The 21,970-nt window shown below is 41.3% G+C and overlaps 2 protein-coding genes across 12 annotated transcripts; one reads left to right on the top strand and one right to left on the bottom strand.

Annotated features, from left to right (window-relative positions):
• Positions 1 to 45: 45 nt before the first annotated feature.
• Positions 46 to 2,364, bottom strand: LOC133849052 (kelch domain-containing protein 4). Its single transcript, XM_062284898.1, is given in 5 exon segments — positions 46 to 795; positions 856 to 1,276; positions 1,797 to 1,979; positions 1,981 to 2,103; positions 2,165 to 2,364. Coding segments are annotated over 5 exon segments (1,542 nt in total). The 5' UTR covers positions 2,279 to 2,364; the 3' UTR covers positions 46 to 94.
• A 119-nt stretch (positions 2,365 to 2,483) lies between these two features.
• On the top strand, positions 2,484 to 21,409 carry LOC133849042 (uncharacterized). Of its 11 annotated transcripts, XM_062284868.1 has the most exons (13): positions 3,597 to 3,711; positions 3,861 to 7,174; positions 9,038 to 9,352; positions 11,095 to 11,542; positions 11,604 to 12,301; positions 13,784 to 14,048; positions 14,115 to 14,273; positions 14,341 to 14,862; positions 15,310 to 15,705; positions 17,925 to 18,112; positions 18,919 to 19,469; positions 21,108 to 21,279; positions 21,354 to 21,409. In XM_062284868.1, the coding sequence occupies exons 1-12, from the start codon at positions 3,643 to 3,645 to the stop codon at positions 21,257 to 21,259; spliced, it is 7,077 nt and encodes a 2,358-aa protein (XP_062140852.1). In that variant the 5' UTR covers positions 3,597 to 3,642; the 3' UTR covers positions 21,260 to 21,279; positions 21,354 to 21,409. The 11 variants fall into 11 exon arrangements, with proteins under 11 accessions (XP_062140856.1, XP_062140861.1, XP_062140853.1 ...); XM_062284872.1 differs by lacking the exon at positions 3,597 to 3,711 and adding an exon at positions 2,484 to 2,654 and having other exon boundaries at positions 21,108 to 21,409; XM_062284869.1 differs by having other exon boundaries at positions 3,596 to 3,711; positions 14,344 to 14,862; positions 21,108 to 21,409.
• Positions 21,410 to 21,970: the final 561 nt, after the last annotated feature.

Raw genomic sequence — 21,970 nt, 5'->3', positions numbered from 1 at the left:
TCGTTATCGACGTTTGAGCATTCAAAATGAATATGCAATAAAATGTTTACGCACAATTTCGTATTTATTGAAATAAAAAATAGCAAATTCAACTTTAATCAGTGTCCATGCCCGAGCTGTCATCATCGTCATCGTCATCATCATCATCGGAGCACTCTTCATCGGAGCTGCTGCTTTCGCTGTCATCGATCCAATCGTGCGCCTTCTGCTTGCTGCTGATGATCACCTTCCATTGCTCCAATTTGTGCAGATCCAGCGAGTAGAAATCATTGAGCGTATGCTGCTTCTCATCCTCCTCGTACAGACCGCCAAACAAATACAAATTGCCCTTGCACACACAGAGTCCAGGATTCATGCGAGGTGCTGGAGCATCTGTGCGTCTCGCATTGGGAAACAGACTCGGTATGCTTGAGACATAAGGCGTCGATGCTTGACTGGCTGCAGGTCCACCAACTGTCACCGTAAATATGCCATCTGTCGTGGTCGTAACGCTCTTTGCCGGCTCCGCCGCATTCTCATTGTCCATTTCCACATCATTCGACTGCTTCTTGGAGCTCGGCTTTGCCTTCGGAGTGACGTCGAGCAGTCGCCAGGACTGTGAGCTTAAATCGAAGGCCAGCAGCTCCTCGCCAAACTGGCCCAGCACATTCTCATCGTCCTCGTTGACGTCCATGACACCGCCAAAGCAATAAGCTTTGCCATTGGGCGCCACAGTGCATCCGACACTATTTCTGGGCTTGGGTCGATATCCGCCAGCCTTCACCGTGTTCCACTTGTACTTATCCCCGCCAGATTCTGGAAAAGTAACATAAATTAAAGTCAATTACTAGACTGGGATAAATTTATCAGGCTTACTGTCCAGCTCCAGGGAGAACATATCGGTGTGTGTGATGCCACGATCCAGATCCTTTTTCATCGATGTGCGCGCATATCCGCCCCACACATAGATCTTGCCATCGGAGGATGCTGCCATGCAGCAGCCGGAACGCACAGCTGGAGCCACAGCGCCAACAATTTGTATGGGAAGCCATTGATACGTCTCCAAAGAAAAGCAATGCACATCGTTGTAGTAGTGATACGATTGATTGTTGTCATGAAAGCCGCCAAAGATGAACAGACGCTTCTTGGCAGCCACCATGCGATGTCCACTTCGGGCACTTGGTCCATTTGGTGCTGCGATTTTGGTCCATTGACGCGACTTCAGGCTGAGTGTCCACAGATCCTTGTAGTGATAGAACTGCAGCTGTGAGGGACTCGCATGCTCTCCGCCAAACAACTGCAAAAATAAACATTGATTTGTTTTATTTATCGATATTATCGATAATTTGAAGTCCTGGGCACAAAACAAACTATCGAAAGGCTGCAAATCTATCGCACAATATTCTAATTGGACAATGCAAGCAACACAACAAACAAAAGACTGCTTTAACGTTTAATATTTAATATTATTCAATAATTTAAAAGCTGTGAAGCTGTTTTAAGTGAGGCGCATTTTTTATACGCGTTTTGAAACTATGCAAAATACCGTATGAAGTGTAACCATGTAGCATAGAAATTTCTGTAATTTGGTATATCACCTTGGTATATTTTGAAAATATTCGCAATGGTCGCGACACAGGTGTTAAAGCAGCTTTAATAGTTTTGTTAAAGTAAAAAGTATGAATTCATATAAAAATTAATTCATTAATGAAAATGGGTGCGAAAACCATCAATGCATCGATAGTGTTAATAATTTTACTTCACATTATCACAGCCTAGAAACTATATAAATCTCAAATTGCAATTATCTTTCTTACCCACAATTGACCGCCATCGGTGGCAACAGCAACCATTTGATGGCCACTGCGTGGCGTAGGTCCCGATGGTGATTTCAGCTGTTTCCACTCGTTACGTGCTATATTATAGATGTAGAGATCGTTGAACACGCTGACTTTAGCGCCATTGTAAAGCTCGCCACCAAACAGAATCAGTTCCTCTTTTTTCGGGATGCGCCACAAGTGAGAAATTGGCACGTGGCGTTGGCGGAGTGCATATTTCCTCAGTTATAGCCTTAATGCGTCCCTCCTCAGCCTCCAGAGTCTTCACAATATCCGCTATATCAGACTGTAATATGTCAAAAACCATATTGTTTACATTTCCATGCATTACAATTTCATTGTCTTACTTCACCCAGTTTTTCCAGCATTTTCTTTTGTTTGGCCGCCAGTTTTTTGTCGGTTTTCATTGCTGTCTTCTCGGCGCCTTTGCCTTTCTTCTTATTTTTATCCTTTTTGCCCATTTTCAATTAGGTAAATACAAAGCAAGTTGAGTTTATTTACAATTGTTTTCAAAGGCCGAAAGCACGTTTTAGTGTGACCATTAACTTTTTTGGTATACCGATTACAGTTGAGAGCGCTGTTAAATCTAACAGCTGTTGACAGTGCTGTTAACTTAGCAGCTGTTGGTTGACAGGCTGTCGTTTTGGGCATTTTTTAGTACGTTTGGAGACACAATTTGCGGTCACGCTCTTGCAAAAAGTCGAGTTGGCATTTATTTTGCACTCGAAAAATTCCATTTAATTAAAGTAATAAATCCCAATTGTATTCAAATTATTGAACAAGTAAATGGTTTACGAACGTCTTTGCAAGTACGCGTAATTGAACAACAGTTTGTGTGTAAGTCCTCCTCCCTATAATAAATTAATAATTAGGCCAAATCAAATTGAAATAAAAAAGAAAAATGAAAGGCACAAACAGGAGGAACAGTGACACCTTGTGTTTTGTGTTGATGTGCGTGAGCGAGAGAGAGAGCGAAAGACACGATACGACACGGAGTATGTGAAAATGCAAATGTATGCGTAAAGCTGCGGCTGCTGTTGATGTGTTTTCTTCATTACACATTTGATCGGCTAATCAGCTGCTTGCCTACTAATTATGCGAAAATAGTTGTCTGCAAGTGCCCCTCTTCCCTCCCTACCCGGGCACTTGCAGCAATTACATTTCAGCGGTTACAACCCTATGTGTTCGTGTGCGTGCTAGCGTATGTGTATGTGTGTGTGTACTATTTGTATTTGCTCTCTGGCAACCCGCACACAGTGTTGCTCTCTCGCTCTTTCTCTCGCCAGCTCGTTGCTCCAATTTGGCTGTTTTCACTTTTGACTTTACGTCCAAATGTCGAAAAAATATTCAGCATATAAACAAGTATTTTAGTTTGTGCATTAATCCAAGCCAGAGGCAAACAAAAATAAGCAAACGCTGCAAGTGTACCACAAAAACAACAAGAAAAAAAAAACGCCGCAACGTAGCTATTAAAATAAAAAACCTGCTGTGTCAAACATCGCAATAACAACAACATTCAGAGCGAAACGGTGGTAGAAAAAAGCGACGAACGAGTGGGAAGTGAAGTGAAGAGCAAGAGGGGGGAAACACACAGCAAACGTCCACGTAAACTTTTAGCTCAGCGTGATTATTGTCGTTATAGTTGTTGTTGTTGTTGGATTATACAAAAGCGAACACAACAAATAAAAAAGAAAAGAGAATCGGCAAGTATAATACAGCGATACTTGTGTATTTTTCTGCTTTACTTTTTTAGTGTTAATCATTCGTTTGTTGTCAAAAAAAAAAATACCCGGAAACTAACTTTGTAAAACTGACCCCTAGAAACATGTTTTGGCTGGATGTAACATCATCAAAATCCAACAATTGCCAACAATGTAATTTAGACAGTGTGCAGGTAGCGGCAACAACAACAACAAGCGTTAACAGTTATTTATTTTGCACAGCAGCTGGCTGCAAACTGTCCGGCAACGCTGCATGTCAATCGATAAATCGCTTGCCGATAATTCATAATTAATTTGATTTTCTTTTTATGTTACTTTGCAGTTTGCCCACTGTGACAACATGTTGCACAATAATGCCAACTGGCTGCCACCGCAGCAGCAACAGCCGCAGCAGCAGCCAACACCGCAGCAACTACAACAACAACAATTACAGCAGCAACAGCAGCAGGCAACTTTACATCACTCTTTACCCGCTAATCAACAGCAATTACCGCCGCCGCCGTTGCAACAACAACAACAACAGCAGCAGCAGCCACCACAGCAGCAGCAACTTTATGCGAGTCAAATGTTTCAGCAACCTCAGCAGCCACCGCCACAGACAACGCAGCGATATTGGCCGCCAGAGGATTATCAGCAGGTCGACTACAATGACTATTACATACAGCAGCAACAGCAGCAACTACAGCAGCAGCAGCAACCACAACAACCTTTGCTGTATGCATCGCCTGAGCAGCAATATTATCAACCTGTGCAGCAAGTGGAGCAGCAGCCACCGCCACAGCAATTGCCGCCGGATGTGTTTGATAACAACAACAGCAGCAACGTGAAGAACGATGGCTGGGATGATTGGGGCGATTGGAATGACAACGCCAACAACAACAACAGCAGCAACATTAGCAACAATATTAGCAGCAGCAACATTAACTCTACTACCAACAACAACAACAATAACGCTGTGGAGGATGCATTTAGTGTGCAGGCTGCACCAAGCAGTTGGCATGCTTTTGGCCAAAACCAGCAAACGACCAACACCAACAACAACAGTGGCAACACTGAAGCGCTAGAGTTGCCGCCGTTGCTGTCGCCAGCCACAGAAGCTGAGCCGGAGCTGTTAAATGCCATTGTGCCGCCGCGCGCCTTTCAAAATCAACCGCCAGCAGCGGCAACTGTGACGCCACCAACAGTGCCAATTGCTGCAGCAACACCTGCTCCATATGCTGCACCGCCAGCTGCAGCGACTGCTTTACCTCCAGCTGCATTGGACAACTCGGCAGCTGGCAATCCCTTCAAGCGTGCCGGCGGATTAAGCAAACGTGTAAACATACTCGAAGCCGCACCACCAGCAACAGTTGCAGCTGTTCCTCCACTGCCAACTCCAGCAGCAACACCAATGGCAGCGCCTGCTCCAATCGCAGCATCAGCTGCAATTCTGGCACCAGCTTCAGTTGCAGCTCCGGCTTCAATTCTAGCGCCAGCTCCCATCGCAGTTGCAGCTCCAGCTCCAGCTTCAGCTCCATTTGCAGCTCCAGCTCCAATTGCAGCTCCAACGCCACTTGCAGCTCCGGTTCCAGCTCCAATCGCAGCTCCAGTCTCAGCTGCTCCACTTGCAACTCCTGCTGCATTTGCTGCACCACTTGCAGCCACAAGTCTAGCTGCTCCACTTTCAGCAGCTGCTGCCTTTGCAGCCCCACTTCAAGCACCAATTCCTGTTCCAATTGCAGCTGCAATTCCTGCTCCAACTCTGCTGCCGGATCACAATCAGGAGCTGCCGCCGTATGAGAACCAGGAAGTGCTTTTGTCGGCACCCAACGATGAGCGTGCTCAGTACTTGCAAACAAGTCATTTGTCCGAGCAGCCCGAGGATCTCAACGAGGCCAACTGGGAGGCAGATGGTTTGTTGCCACCGCCAGGACTTTCGCGTTTGGTGCTCGGCCAGCCGGAGCTGGTGGAGCGACAACGTTTGGTCACTGGCACCGAGCAGCCAAATGCATTGCAACTGATGCGTCAAGCGGATGGCGAAGACACCTCCGAGGGCGAGCAGCAGCCAACGACACAGCAACAGTTGCATCAGCATCAACAGCAGCAGCAGCAACAGTTGCCGCCAGCTCGACGTGTTGTCACTGGCGTGGAGACAACACTAAACAGCAGCAGCAGCAACAGCAACAACAACAATGTTGTTCCAGAACAACGTGAAGTGGTGCTCGATGGCGAGAATCTGGAGGATCAGCCAGTGTTGCTGCCAGTTGCAGTGCAGCCAACAGCAGCCGATGCTGTCGTGGAACAGCAAACGGAGCTGCAACACGAGCAGCCAGAGATAACGGGGCAGCAACAACATGAACAACATATGCAGCAGCATCAGCAACAGTTGTCCACGTCGATGACGCAACAATTGGGGCGTGGCAAACCACGTCCAGGCGCCTCGCTTGATCTGGAGTCGGAGGATGAGTCCGATGATTGGATGTTCAACGATCGCATTGAGCAATCGCTGCCGTCGCGTCGTCAACCAGATGAACGCAGCTTGCGCAACATGCGCAGCGGACGACGTCACAACAACCACAACAGCAACAGCAACAATGGAGGTGGCAACAACTATGAGGGGGAAACGGAGGATTCGGTGCGTGCGGCCAATGCAAATGTGCACAACGATGGCGGCAATAAATCGCTGCGTGATTCAAAGCGTCGCAGTCGCGATGCTGAGCAACAACAACGTCAGCAGCAACGTCACGAGCACAGCGCACGCAGCGAGTGGGAAAGGGAGCGTGAAAGAGAGCGTGAAAGGGAGCGTGAAAGGGAGAGGGAGAGGGAAAGGGAACGCAATCTGTGGCGTCGCGAGGAGAAACACGAGCGACGTCCTCGCTACAGCAACAACAGCAACAGCAACTATGACGGCGACTCGGATGCAGCCGATGTTCAAGTTCAGTCAGCAGCAGCTGCGGCCAGCGATGGAGGAGGCGGCGGAGGCGGTGGCGGTGGCGGTGATCGTGGCGGACGCAACAGCAAAGCGAGCCGGCCCAGACGCAGTGCAGCACCCGATGATGACTACGATGCTTATGCAGAGCAACAACCACGAGGTGGAAGCAGCCATTATCAATCATCGTCGTCGCGTCGCGAAAAGTCGTCGCAGCATGAAAAGCTGCGCAGTCGACGCAGCCATGAAGGCGGCAGCGATGCGGGGCGTGGTCGCGAAGGCGGACGACGTCATCATCACGGACACGGAGCGTGGGATGCTCGAGATTACGAAGAGTATCGTGGCAAGAGTTCACGCAACAGCGATTTGGAGAAAGAGCGCATCAACGGTGGAGGAGGAGGAGGAGGAAGCAGCAGTGGAAAGCGGGGGCAGCGGGGCAACTACAACGATCAGTATGGAAATGCGGCGTCTGCTTATGATCCCTACATGATGTACGATCAACTGTCACGCAATCCTCAAGCCTATGTCGATATGTATGCCAAGATCTATGGTCAGATGATCAACTCCATGGCAGCTCTCTCGAATGCAGCTGTCACGAAAACCTCGCCACATCAGTTGGTCGCAGCTCCAGGCGCAGCTCCTGCCTCCTCGCTGCCTCTTGGCGTCGATGCTGTGCTGGCTCAAGGCAACGCTGGCAATGAGGCCGCCTTGCTCAGGGAGCGTGAACGGTGAGTGCAAACTGAAATCCGTATTTTCAAAGCTATTTCAATTGCCTCGAGTCTTTGCAGACGGAGGAGTTACTTTGTAGTAGAATATTATGTCCGTCATGAAATCTATTCCAACTAGGACATTAGAAAAGTATTTCATTTCAAAAAGTATTCTATTCAACTTAGTTGTATTATAAAATGAATTTTATTGAAAGCTTTTTGAAGTAGGAAAACGATTTGAAAACCCATGACAGCTTCTTAAGAATTATATTGTTTTATAAAAGTATTTAAATTTGTATTCTACAGAACTTTGTTGCATTATAAAATGAATTTTATTGAAAGCTTTTGAAGTAGGAAAAGGATTTTTAAATCCGTGAAATCTTAAGAATTTGTTTCACAAAAGTATTCAAATTTGGAATTGACTTGAAATTTGCATCAGGAAATTTGCCTCGGCACTGGAAAAGGGAAGTAGTAGGGAAGGGAAAGATTCAGTTGTTGCTTTTAAGAGAAGTGATCATTTAACAGTTATTTTTAGAAATGACAATTTTCGACAACGTGCAAAAATTTGAAAATCCATTAGGAAAATTATTTTTAAATTCATTCTTCAGAATTATCATATTTTATAAAAGTATTGAAATTTGTATTCTGCAGAACTTTGTTGCATTATAAAATGCATTTTATTCAAAGCTTTTTGAAGTAGGAAAATGATTTTGAAATCTTACGAATTCTTATGTTTTATAAAAGTATTCAAATTTGGAATTGGGATCAGACAATATCTTGAAATTTGCATCAAGAAAATTATTTTAAAATGCATGAAACCTTCTAAAGAAGTCTCTTGTTTTATAAAAAATAATCAAATTTGCTTTCTATAGAACTTTGTTGTATTATAAAATGAATTTTATTGAAAGGTTTTGAAGTAGAAAAAGGATTTTGAAATCTGTGAAATCTTAAGAATTATCTTTTCAAAAAGTGTTTTGAATTTTGCGAAATTTTAGATATAATTACAGTATTTGGAAAAATGTGTTGAATTTTCTGAATTTTCAACTGTTTGCAAAGTTCTTAAATGGAAATGAAATACTAAAAAAAATAGAAAGTTGAGGGAGTGGTAGTATTAACTATACTATATAGATATTTAGAAAAGTGTGTTAAATTCTGCAAAGTCTCGAACTGAAATTGTTTGTCTTCGGCTGCGATCGAAGTTACTATTACTATTATTATTGCTCTCTTTGTTATTTGTTACTAGTTTTTTGTTTTAGTTATTTCTTTTACCGTTTTACCGTTTTCTTTGTTTTTGTTATTGCTAAATCGAACACTCTGAATTTTGTTGTGGGGCATGTTGTAGTCACACTTACTCACCACACCTTAACTCACCACGTTTGCTGCTGCTGAACTCGGTGCTGTAGAGTTGTCTCTTTCACTCCTGCGTTAACATTCGAGCTAACCGAGATCGATGCGCTAACTTTGACGATAACAATTTATCCCACTGGGCTGTTAATCCCTGTTTAATTACATGTTGCATTACCTTTCTTCTATCCACCATATTCCAAACCCAACTCAATCTTAATCCTTTCTCCTTCCTTTGTCTTAATCACCACAAACCCAACTCTAAACTTTTCTCCCACTCGCTATGACTGTATATCGCTCTCTCTCTCTCTCACACACTCACTCTCTCATTCGCTCGCTGCGCTTTTTTGTGTAATTCCCCCCAATTTGATCGAGATCAAGTACAATTGTGTTTTGTGCGTGTCTTCTTCTACTACTAACAGCAATAACACTGCAAATAAATAATATTTCGTTTCTAACAAACAACAAACCAAAAACCAAAACAACATTCGACATTCCGAAACAAAAAACAAACATATGTGCCATGTGCTTACTCTTTAGGTACACACACGCATACATAACACAAGCCAATGAGTTCCATCGTCGTCGCCAAGAGCAGCTCAAGCTCTATCAACAGCAACAGCAACAGCAAGGGAACAATAACTACACGGATCTCTTGAACGCAACTTTGGGCGAGGACTCGGCCAGTCTTTATGATGGCAGCGATACGCACAGCAATCGCCGCTTGTTGTTGGGCATCGCGAGTGCTCGCTCCCTCAGCAATTTGAACAGCGAGCCAGATGCTGCTGGAGGTTCAGGAGCTCCTGCTGGATACACACGATACTTTGCTGGCTCGGAATGCGGCGTTGATATCAGGTGGTCACTCCCAACAAAAAAACCAAAAAAAAAAACAAAAACCAAATACCCAAACAAATACCACAAATTACTCTTCATACTCTTCTTCAACCTCAACTCTCAAATTTAAATACTAAAAGCTCTTCGCTTCGATATTCGAAATTCATTCCTCCAAGTAGGTTCATCTTGTTCTATACTCTATACTCTATACATATTTATCTACTCTGTCTGTTCTCCACACACACTCTCTTTGGTCATTTGTGTTCCATTGTTTTTGGCTTACACACATCACACTTTACACTTTACACTCATTTGCATCCACATACAAATTGAACAAATTCCATTTCTGCCCCTTAAATTTCCCTATCGCTGCGCTTCTTCTCCTTAGCTGGCTTTTTGGCTGCAACTTTCGCTTTCGCTTCGTCACTATCGGAAAAGGGAAGTGGTAGGGAAGGGAAAGATTCAGCAGTTGTTTGCTGTTAAGTGAAGTGATGATTAAACCGCTATATTCAGGATTTTATTTCTAAAATTTAAATTTTGTTGGCTGCAAATTTCGCTTTCGCTTTGTCACTATCGGAAAAGGGAAGTGCTAGGGAAGGGAGGGATTCAGCGCTCATTACTCGGTATTAAGAGAAGTGATAATTTAACTGTCATATTCCGGAATTCTAAAATGTTTAGCTTAGTTTCGCTTTTGCTTCAGTACTGGAAAAAGGAATTAGTAGGGAAAGGAAAGATTCAGCGGTTGATCATTAATCTTGTTAAGAGAAGTGATAGTTTACCAGATATATTCAACATTTCTATAGCTTTAAAATGTATTCTTTTTTGGCTGCAACTTTTCCTTCGTCCCTGGAAAAGGGAAGTAATAGGGAAAGAAAAGGTTCATTAGTAGTTGGCTGTTAAGTGAAGTGTTAATTTAACCGATATATTCAGCACTTCTATAGCTTTTAGCTCAGTTTATTTGATTTTATTTTTCAAATTTAAACTTTTTTGGCTGCAACTTTGGCTCGTCACATCGTCACTGGAAAAGGGAATTGGTAGGGAAGGGAAAGATTCAGCAATTGTTCACCACTCTTGCTGTTAAGGCTTACGTTGCTCTTTTATGTTAACAGAAGTGATAATTTAATAGATATTTTCCAGTTTATTTTACTTATATTTTCAATTAAAATTTGTATGGAAATGTATTCAATTTATAAGCAAAACTTATTGAACAGTATTCAAAGAATTTGGAATATTAAGCTTCTAATTAATATTGACTTTTAAATTTATTAGGAAATCTTATTGAGCAACTAATGTGCTTAAGACTTGCGCATTGCATTGAGTTTTTCAAGAAATTTAAGCTTCTAATTAATATTGACTTAAGAGTCACGAATTTGAAGAAGCAGTTTTACAATTAAAGAAATGCAAATTTTTGTTGATTATATAATTCAGTGAATTAAGCTAAGGGAGATAATAATAAGCTGGGGAGATAAGCATAAAATTATTGTTATCTTCTGGAAGATTTTAAAGCACTTTGTTTTTTTTTGGGCTTGTTTTTAGCTATATCTTATCGGAAGACTGAATTTTTATGGTGTGGCTGAAAGAGGAAAAAATAAAGCCCCCTTTCTCCTCTCCTATATTCAATTTGCATGCAAAATTTGGCTGTTTATTTATCCTATTATTATTTTTTTATGATTTTGATTGATATTTGGGAATGCCTGCTGTTGAGTTATGCTCAAATAGTAAAGAATAGAAAGAGATTAATTCAAATTTTGTACAACTCACAGAGCTGCTGTTGGCGCCACCGGCGGAGAGGCGGCAACGACAACAACAACGATACAAACGACGGCTGTGGCACGTCCGCCACGACGACGCACGCCTTTGCTGTACAATCGACCGCATCTGGTGGCCTCCTATTCGATGAGTCTGCTGCTCCGAGTGCGTCCCAAGTACGCGGGACGCGGACGCTTGCGGAACGATGTCGAGGTGTCGGCGCCGAGGATTAAGGATGCCACCAGCAGTTTGTTGCGTGCTTATCCGGGTCCGTTGCAGGGTCGCAAGCTGCACAAGGACAAGATCATTAGCTTCTGCAAGGAGCAGATACGTTTGGGACCGGCGCGTGCTTGCACCGTGTTGTATGCCACACAGAAGAAGCCGCTCGGCAGCGTGGAAAAGTATCGTGCCTCGCATGCGCTCATGTGGCATTTGCTTATACTTTTGCTGCGACAGAATGGCGTAAGTTTCTCTCGAATTTCGAAACTCTTTCAATTACTAATTTATGCTGCTTCCTTTTCAGGTAATTGCGGACACCGATGTGGGTGACTTGTTGTTGGAGAATCAACGGGAATATCCTTATGCTCCCGACACGGAAACCGAAACGGATTCAAACGAAACGCGAGCCGATGCCAACGAGCTGCTCAACGATTCCGATGGCGAGCCAACGGCTGCGAATTTACCCGCAGCAACTCCGGCTGCTGTTGATGCCGAACCGGATGCCGAAGATGCTGCTGGGAATGCGATCTCAGAGCAGGCGGCAACGGAACAATTTCGCAGCTATGTTCTCCGCGGCAATGTGGAGGAAGCATTGCAGTGGGCCACCGATCACAATCTGTGGACGCATGCCTTCTTCTTGGCATTGTACGAGGATCGCTATGCGTTGACCGATGTGGCGCAAAAGTTCCTCAATCGCGCCATCAAGGCAAATGATCCACTGCAAACGCTTTATCAAATGAAGAGCTGTCACACTCCTGCCTGTGTCACTCAGCTGCGTGACGAGCATTGGGGCGATTGGCGTTCGCATCTCTCCATCTTGGTGACGAACAAGTCGCGACAGCCGGAATACGATCGCAGTTCGGTGATCGCCCTCGGTGATACGCTCTTCCAGCGTGGCGACATCTATGCCGCACACTTTTGCTATCTCGTCGCCCAGGAGGAGTTCGGACGCTACGACAGCGCTGCCACCGAGCTGACCACGCTCACCGGCAATGTGCCAAGGTAAGCTATGCAATTCCTGGCTTACCGGCTGTGGAGATTTGCACAAGCAACATTTTATTATAAAAGAAGTGCTTATAGATAAATCCTATCTATCTAGTTATGTTTATATTTTAAATTAGCTTAAGCAACTTGTTTATAAGCTTCTTAATTTCCAATTTCGATTAGAATATGTATTTCTTTATTTGATTACCAAGGTTTTTCTGGCTTGCCAGCTATGGAAATTTGCACAAGCAACATTTAAATTTCATTGTTAAACTATTGCTTATGCTTAGGTTAACTACATTGTTAATATTTTCGTTATTGCAATTGTCAATATTTTATTTACTATGCCATTTTGATTAGCTTGGCATAGTTATTTCCTTGTTTGTTTACCAACTATTATAAACCTTACAATTTTTCATTTTGACTAGCTCAAAATATTCATATCAAGGTAAGCGCTGAATGCATTGCTTACCGGCTATGGAATTTTGCAGAGGCAACACCTAACTTAATATATAATGTAACTGCTTATACATACGTAGAGTAACTATAAGATAGTGATACAGATGCGATTGCTCACAATTTAAAATAGCTTACACATATGAGAAGATATGTAATTTAAAATTTGGATTAGCTCAGCATAATGATTTATTTGTTAGATTAACAAACATATCTATACCAAGGTAAGCGATGAATTCACAACATTTCAAGCTCACTATAAAAATAACTGCTTATACATAGAGTAACTATAAAAGAGCTATAGAGACGATTGCTTATATTTTAAATTAGACGGTTAGAAGATTTATAATTTATCATTTTTGTGAGCACAGAATAGGTATTTATTTATTTGATTACCAATCTATATATATACCAAGGTAACTCCTGAATTCCCTGCTTAACGGCTACGAAAATTAGCAGAGGCGACATTTCAAGCCTATTACTATATATCTCCCTCGACAAGAGTGTAACTATAAGAAAGCCAGACAGATGAAATTGTTTATATTCTAAATTAGTTTTTATATGATTAGAAGCTTTATAATAGAATGAGAATATATTAGGTATTTATTTGTTTGATTACCATGGATAAATTCTACCAAACTTAGAGAGACAAATGCTAATACTAATGCCAATGTAATAGAAGTCACGATGGCCAAAGCAAAATATATGCTAAACATACTACGACATATCATTGGGTATCTAATGATAATAATACTTTATTTTTATAAAACTAGATTAGGTATTCTATGATACATCATTTGGTATCTTAATAATAATTTAATATTTATTTTTTGTATAGCAATGAATTACTTTAGTGAATTTCATTTGAATAGTAGAGAATAATAATAATAAGAGTATAATAAATAACAATTATTAATTCGCTTTAAGCGTAGAATGAACAATATTAAATAATTCCTTTTAAGACTAAAATGAATAATTTAGTTATTACTTCTAAGAGTAGAATGAATTACAATTATTAACTCCTTTTAATTCTTTCTGTTTCAGGCTCATTTTACTTGGCGCCTCGCACTACAAGCCCTTCAATGAGTTTGCCAGCAACGAGGCGATCATCATGACGGAGATCTACGAGTATGCGCGATCGCTGTACGATCAGAAGTTCAGCATTGCCAACTTCCAGCACTACAAGTTCCTGCTGGCCACACGCATTCTCGATTATGGTCAGCACTTCCGATGCACCAACTACTTGGAGCAGATAGCCAAGCATATTGAGCTGAAGCCGGAGAGTTACGACAGCGATTTCATACAGAGAGTAAGTGATGATTGATTGATTGATATCATTCTGTATTATTACCATATATTTATGCTTTCTTTGTAGGTTTGCAGCTTGGCGGAACGTTTGCGTTATCATGATCCGATATTGATCAATCGCGTTTCTTTTGCCAGTCCCCCAAATGCAACAGGACAAGCGACGCCGCAAACAACGGCGCCTGAGGAGAAGGAATGGCTGCGTCAACTGCGCTCGTTGGCCGATCAGGTGAGTGAAGTGACCAGTTAGACAACATCCAAACTAGAAACTCACAACTGCCAATTGCCAATTGCAGCAGCAGCCACAGCAAGTGCAACATCACGAGACGCTGCATGAGCAGCAGCAACAGCAGCAAAACGATATTGATCAGCAGTTTGTGGATTTGAATAAGCAAATGCATGAGCTGAACATGCAATACGAGGAGCAACAGCAACAGTTGCAGCCGTCGTATGAGCAGCAGCAGCAGCAACCACCACAACAGCAACAACAATTGCCGCCGCAACCAGATTATTATGAGACGCAAAATCAAGAGCCAACAGCGCTGCACAACGATGCTTATGCGCCGCCACCAACCATGTACTACAATGCCGATGCAGCAGCAGCAGCACCCCAACCAATACAACCAGCAACACAACCACAGCAACAGCAACCACTGTACGATCCCACACAGCAACCAGCGGCTGTTTATGGCCACGTTGAGCCAGCGAGTGAAGCTTATGGCGAGCAGCAATCAAACTCAGCTTATGGCGGAGCTGGCTACGATTATTGGCCCAGCAATGTGCAGCAGCAGCAACAGCAGCCATATGGCGGCGACGAGGTAAGAGCAACCACAACTACATAAAAGTGCAGCAGCTTCAACACACACACACACACACACACATTCTCGATGGCCTCTTTTTTGATTATCCCCCCAAAAGAAATATTGTAAAACTTTGTTAGTTATTTGCGAGTGTTTTTTTTTATTGTTTTTTGGTTTTGTTGGTTACTTAGTTGTAGTTGTAGTTTTTAGTTGTCATGATTTGTTTTTGTTCATTATTGTTTTTTTTTTGTTGTTTTTGGCTAAAGAGAAAAAAAGGCAACACGACACACAAAAATTGATTGCAAAGTGCTGCATGCAAAACAAAACAAAAAAGAGAAAAAAACGAAACAAAAACAAAAAATGATGTTGCTAACGTTTCTAATCAAACACACACAAACACACATTGTCACACACACACACACACACACACGCACACACACTCGTAAACACAACATTGGAATGCAGCAGCTGGCGGAGAGCAATGAGCTGATTGGCGACAACATCAACAACAGCAGCAACAATCATGATAGCAACGATGCTGAGAACAATGCTGAAATTGAACAGCAGCAGCAGCAACACACGAGCTTGAGCAACCACAACAGCAACCACAACAACAACAGCAACAACATTGACAACAATCGCTTTAAACACAATGCGTTGACGCTGCCCGCTGCTGGCAACAAGGAGAAAAGCAAATTAGTGGCACGTAAATTGCAATTTGCGGCAACAAACGAAAGCACAACAACAACAACAGCAGCAGCAAGCACAGCAGTAGCAGCAGCAGCAGTAGCAGCAGCAACACCGCCGACAACAACAACAACAACAACAACAACTACACAAAAGGCATTCAATTTGAATGATGTAAGTAGCATTATAGCCATAAATAAACGTCATAATGCTACCAGCAACAGCAGCAGCAGCTACAATAACAGCGGCAACACCAACAGCAGCAGCAGCAACAACAATGCACTGACGGCTGTTGCTGCTGGTCGCGTGAATAGTTTTAATAATAAAAAGTGCAACAACGCAACGTCAAATGCTGTGCCCAAAACCTTAACCACGCCCACACGCTTCATACCAGCCAAGCCGGTGTTAGCCAAGTCCATTGCCACAACAACAGCAGCAACCGCAGCAACAACAACTGTTGCAACTCCAACACCAACAACAACGCCAGCAGCAGCAGCAGCGGGCGGTGTAAAGCGCGTCAATTTTGATTTGCCCTCGACAATCGATGAGGCGGCTGAGCAGGAGCCAGATATCGATAACGATAATGATAACGATAACAACTACAGTTTAGCGCTGGCCAGACCAGCTCACAGCAACAGCAACCACAACAACTACAGTTTGTTCAAGCAGCAGCAACCACACCACAGCAATCACAGCAACCACAGCAACCATAAACCTCACATTGTCTTTAACGGCACTTTTCCTATCGATATGCCATTGAATACAAATAACAACTACGATGCTGAGGCAAATGCCGATCGCAGCGAACTGCAGCGTTATCGATACATGATGCAAGAGTATGTTATCGATGAGGATGCCGAAGGCGAGGAACTGGCCGAGGACGATGACGAACTGTACGACGATGAAGACGAAGACGATGTGGATGACGATGACGATGATGATGAGAATGCTGCCTATGTCGATGATTACTATATGCTGCAACGCAATAACGATTTTCTCAGCAAACTGGGCATCATCAAGCAGCAGCAGCAGCGTCCAACCACATCGCAGAAGCATCAGCAGCAGCAACAACAGCAGCAGCAGCAGCGACTGCTTTCCTCAACAACTGTCGATGCAGAGGCAGCAACACCGCAAAATGTCTGGTCGATGGAGGAGTTGATCGCCAATCCTGCAATACCGCTCAACTATAAGAAAATGTGCAGCGAGGTCGAGCAGAGTTTGAGCAAATTCGAGGCGTATTTGGATGCCAAAAAGCAACAGCCTTCGACACCTACACGAATGGCTGGCAAATCGGTGGTGCGCACCTTTGACATTGATGCGCCCATGACCAGCAGCGAGCGAAAAGGGAATGGCAACGGAAATGGAAGTGGAAACAACAGAAATGGCAGTAACAGTGGCAATGGCAACGGCGCTGCCGGCTTGGCTCTTAGATCTAAGAAGCAGCTTTAGATACTACCATATGATAAAAAAAACCAACAGCTATACTATTTGCAATATACAATTTTTGTTTGTTTGTTTAGTTTTGTGCGTAATGTGAAAAAGTGCAAAGTGCGCAGCGTTGCCAAACTTCTTGGAGAGTTTAAATAGCATGTGCAGCGTTGCCAAACTTTAGTGCAATGTAATGAGTTTTAACAGCATGTTAAGAGCTTGCGCATTGCCAAACTTCAGTGCAATGTAATGAATGTAAACGGCAGCGCTGCGCACAGCGCTTTAATAGCAATGTAAAAGTGCAACGTTGCCAAACTTCAGTGCAACAACAACGCTGCGCATTTGCATTTTCCTTGATAGCTTCAAGTTTGTACCTGTGCACTTACACACCAACAAAAAACAACACGCAATGCTCACTGTAAACAAAATAAAACGCTGTAAATGTAAATGTGAAAGAAATCTGGCATACACAAAAAGAACAAAAACTATACTAATAATATAAGCTAAAGCTATGTACATACAAAATACATATATAATATTATATATATAACTATAGAGCGCCTGCAGCAATATTTTTGACTGCGCCAGTTAACTTTAATATCGTTGGTTTACGTTTTTTTTTTTGGTTCAACTAACAACTAACTACATCAACTTGAATATATTATACTCTTCTCTTATGTGTGTCTCTCTTTCTATATATATATATATAAATCTATATATATTATGCACTATAACAATTTCTTTATGTGTTTCGTTTTGCCAATAACCAACAACTAATCAACTGCCATTTCTCAAATCCCCTTCCCCCCACCGTCCAACAACAACAACTACAACAACAATCATCATCAACAACTTGCAACTCTCTCATGCCACACACAAAAACAATCAAACAAAAAATGCACCAACAACTATTACGAAACAACAACAACAACAAACGACATCATCGACAACAACATGATCAACAGCAGCAACAAATGCGACCCACAATTTCGATGCCAAAATCAAAGAGTTACGATGACGACGACGGTGCTGGTGCATCGAACCAAGGTGCAACTGGCCCTGGTGGCGCCACCAAAGGTGCCTCAGCTGCTGGCAATGCAACCAACAAGCAGCAGCAACAACAAGAACAGTCCGGTGCCGCAGGTTTGCCTGGGTAAGTGAGCAACATCATTGAATAGACTTTTACTAACAATTCTTATTTATTTGTCATCAACTTTAATCTGGCTTTAGCTTAGAACTTGCTATATGTAACTAGTGACTAGTGCAGCGACTAGTGAAGTAACTAGTGCAGTGACTGGTGACAAAAGTGTGCAATGTAGAAACTTATGCAATAATGATAAATCATATCTCAATTTATGCGAAGAATATTGTTGCCATATCATCAATTAGCATTTACTTTAATTACTTCAAATTCTTGACTGAATTTTAAAGTGGTGACACAGTGACTAGTGCGGGACTAGTGCAATGACTAGTGATTTCCAAATTTCCTATTTTATGCTAGGAATATTGCTGCCATATTTACAATTTTCATGTACTTTGAATTATTGTTATAATCGCTGCCGATAGGGTAAAAGAGTATTATAAATATTGTGCTTCTATGAAGTATATATAATAGGGAGAAGGAGAAATTATATATTTTTGGCGGTATATTAATTCGATTCGATTTAAAAATAATACAGTTTTATTTTGCTTTATTTCAAAATTTTAATTATTTTGATGCATTTTTAGGACTTGTAGCATATTAATTTGGTATATTTATAAAAGAAGACCTCACTATTTTACTTTTATTCAAAATCGTATATTATTCAGTATTTATCATAATTGCGGTCTATTAATTTGGCATATTTTAAAGTCAATGTCGAACTATTTCAAAGTTGTATATTGTGTAGAATATTTTTAGTGTTTTTTCCTGTATAATAATTTGTTACTAATGTATTTTCCTTCTCTTCTTTCGATTAGGGGTCAGGGCAATCAGAATGCCGGCTGGTTTGGTGGCTTGTGGAACAAGTTCTCGCTGAAGCCGAAGAACCAAATGATCTTGCCGGACGACAAGAACCCGACGATTGTTTGGGACAAGGAGCGCAAGTGCTGGACGAACACTGCCGAGGGCAATACCGAGGAGGCTGAATCGTTTAAGCCGCCACCAAAGATGAGCGACATGGGCATGGGAATGGGAATGGGAATGCCGAATACATTGGGCACCATCCCGACGCCATTGGCGACGCCTCAACTGCTGCCACAGCAACCACAACCACAACAGCAGCAGCCACAAGAGTTGCCCAATGCCAATCTCTATGACAACAACAGCCAGGTCGACTACGATTACAACAACTATACGGAGCAAGTGTATGCCACATCAACGCCAGCACCAACTTCAGCTCCAGCTCCAGCTCCAGTTCCAACTGTGCCGATGTCAGCGCCAACGCCAGCAGCCGCTGCTGCTGCTGCTGCAGCTGGTGGACCGCAGCCAAAACTGCAATCAAACATGTTCAAAATCCAACGCAATCGCAGTAAGTTTTGCCAGTTGAACGCATAAGCTTCTAAAGTCATTGGATTCAAATTGTAAACAATTCTTTTGTTTATAAATTTTGCATTCAACCCGCTTTAATATTTCAAAGTCTAACAAAGTGTGCTAACTTTTGTCATATTTTTGCTTCATTGAAGCCAATTCTCCTTTACTTTTGATCCACCTTTGTAAAATTTTACTTCATTAAAGAGAAATCTCCTTTCCTTTTGATCATCTTTTGCACATTTTTGCTTCATTTAAGGAAAACCTTTTTGAGTTTTGAACAATTTTTTATCAAATTTTGCTTCATTTAAGTGAAATCTCAGTTATATTAGAGCAACTTTTATAGATTTTTGCTTCCCTTCAGTGAAATCTTTTCTACATTTGAACAACTTTTATAGATTTTTGCTTCATTTAAGCAAAATCTTTCTTAGATTTGTGCAACTTCTGTACATTTTTGCTTCATTTGAGCGAAATCTCTTTTTTTTGAAAGGTGTAACCTCTAGGAAACATATAAAATAAATTCCGCTTCGAATTAATATAAATTGCCAACTATAGCTAGAACTAAAATTCTTTTCTGTGCAATTGCTACTTTCATTCCATAATGCAATCATTATTGTTATTAATGTAATTTGCAAACTAAAGCTGGAGTTGTGATAAAAATTCTTCTTCATTTCCATTTCACAATGAAATCGTTATTATTATTAATATAATTTGCCAACCTAGAACGGTGATGAAGCTTTCTTAAAAAGTGTTTAATTAGCATTGTTAGTGAAATGTGAATTTTGTTTCCATTCAACTTATCAAGCAATGTGTTCGATACTTTAAAGTGCACTTCAAATTTTAAGGCATTATTGTTATTAATATAATTTGTAAAGTAAAAGTAGTACTGTGATGAAAATTCTTCTTCAATTCCATTCCACAAAGAACGCATTATTATTATGAATATAATTTGCAAACTAAAACTAGAAGTGTGATGAAGAAACTTTGTCAGAATATATTTAGAATTGTTATTGAAATGTGAATTTTGTGTTCATTCAACTTAGCGGGTTCCATACTTTAAAGTGCACTTCAAATTTTAAAGAATAATTATTATTTTTAAAATTTACAAATTAAAGTTAGAACTGTGATAAAAATTCTTCTTCATTTCCCTTCCATAATGAAGTTTTTATTATTATAAATATATTTTGCAAACTAAAACTGTAATGAAGAAACTTTGTCAGAAAGTGTTTAGCATTGTTAGTGAAATGTGAGTTTTGTGTTCATTGACTTATCAGCCAATGAGTTCAATACTTAAAAGTGCACTTCAAATTTTAAAGAATATTAAATTAAAATTTAAAGAATATTAATATGAACTAAGGCTAGAACTGTGATGAAACTTTGTTGAGAAAGTATGTTTGTTTAGAATTGTTAGTGAAATGTTAATTTTCGTATGCAATCGACAATGCGTTCGTTACTTTAAAGTGCACTTTGAATTTTAAAGCATTATTGTTATTAATATAATTTAGAAAGTGTTTGTTAGAAAGTGTTTAGTATTGTCAGTTAGATGAGAATTTTGTGACCAATGGACTTAAGAGGCAATGTGTTCGTTATTTTAAAAGTGAACTTCAAATACTAAATTCCTTCTCTCTCTCTCTTGCAGCGTTGAAGAACTCGTATGTGGACGTGTTCAATCCATCGGGTGCTCCGATGACAGCAGCGCCGCAGACGGTGTTGGCGCCTTTGATGGCCCCGGTTGCTGTGCCCCAAGGCGGTTTCTTTGTGCCCGGCGCTGTGCCCCAGCAGCCGCAATAAAACGGAGGAGAGTAGCGAATGTAGGTGACGAAAGAGCTGATGAAAGGTGTAGGAAAATTGCCCAAAAAACCAAACTATATACATATATTTGCAGCGATTCGGAGCAATACGTAAAAATAGCAAGCGCGCAACCAACACAAACAACAACAACACGAAAAACATTACAAAATTGACAACATAAAAAACAAAACATCACTTGGAACAACAACAACAACGATGACAAACAACAATAAGCAAAGAAGAAGCCGATGTGTTTGAGTGTTGTTTAACCATATTATTATTATATAATTCTATATTCATATGCGTTGTTCGTTTTCTCTTTTTGTGCGCGTTTAGCGATGAATTAGTGTTTAACAAATTTATGTACGATTAGCAAAAAGAAATACACACATTTATGTACATTTTCATATTATCCCGATCCGATACCCGCCCCGCCCCCCAAAATTCTTCCGTTATTGGATATTGTTTTTTTGTTCCTCCCCACACACACACAAGTATAATTATTATAATTATAATTATTTTTTCTTCTGTATGTTGCATCGTTTTTTAGTTTGTAAATTGCGTGAAGTGAAGTGAAGTGAAGTGAAGACAGGCAAAATTTGCATATACATATATATTTTTTTGTCATTATATAAATATAAATTAAATAAATCTTAGAGCTGTTTCGGAAGTCGAGAGAAAGCGAGAGAAGTTATTGAGAATTGGTCGCAA

Source organism: Drosophila sulfurigaster, chromosome X (genome assembly GCF_023558435.1).
Source record: "Drosophila sulfurigaster albostrigata strain 15112-1811.04 chromosome X, ASM2355843v2, whole genome shotgun sequence".
NCBI lineage: Eukaryota > Metazoa > Arthropoda > Insecta > Diptera > Drosophilidae > Drosophila > Drosophila sulfurigaster.
The sequence above is the reverse complement of the archived record's forward strand: the minus strand, read 5'-3'. Positions and strand labels throughout refer to the sequence as shown.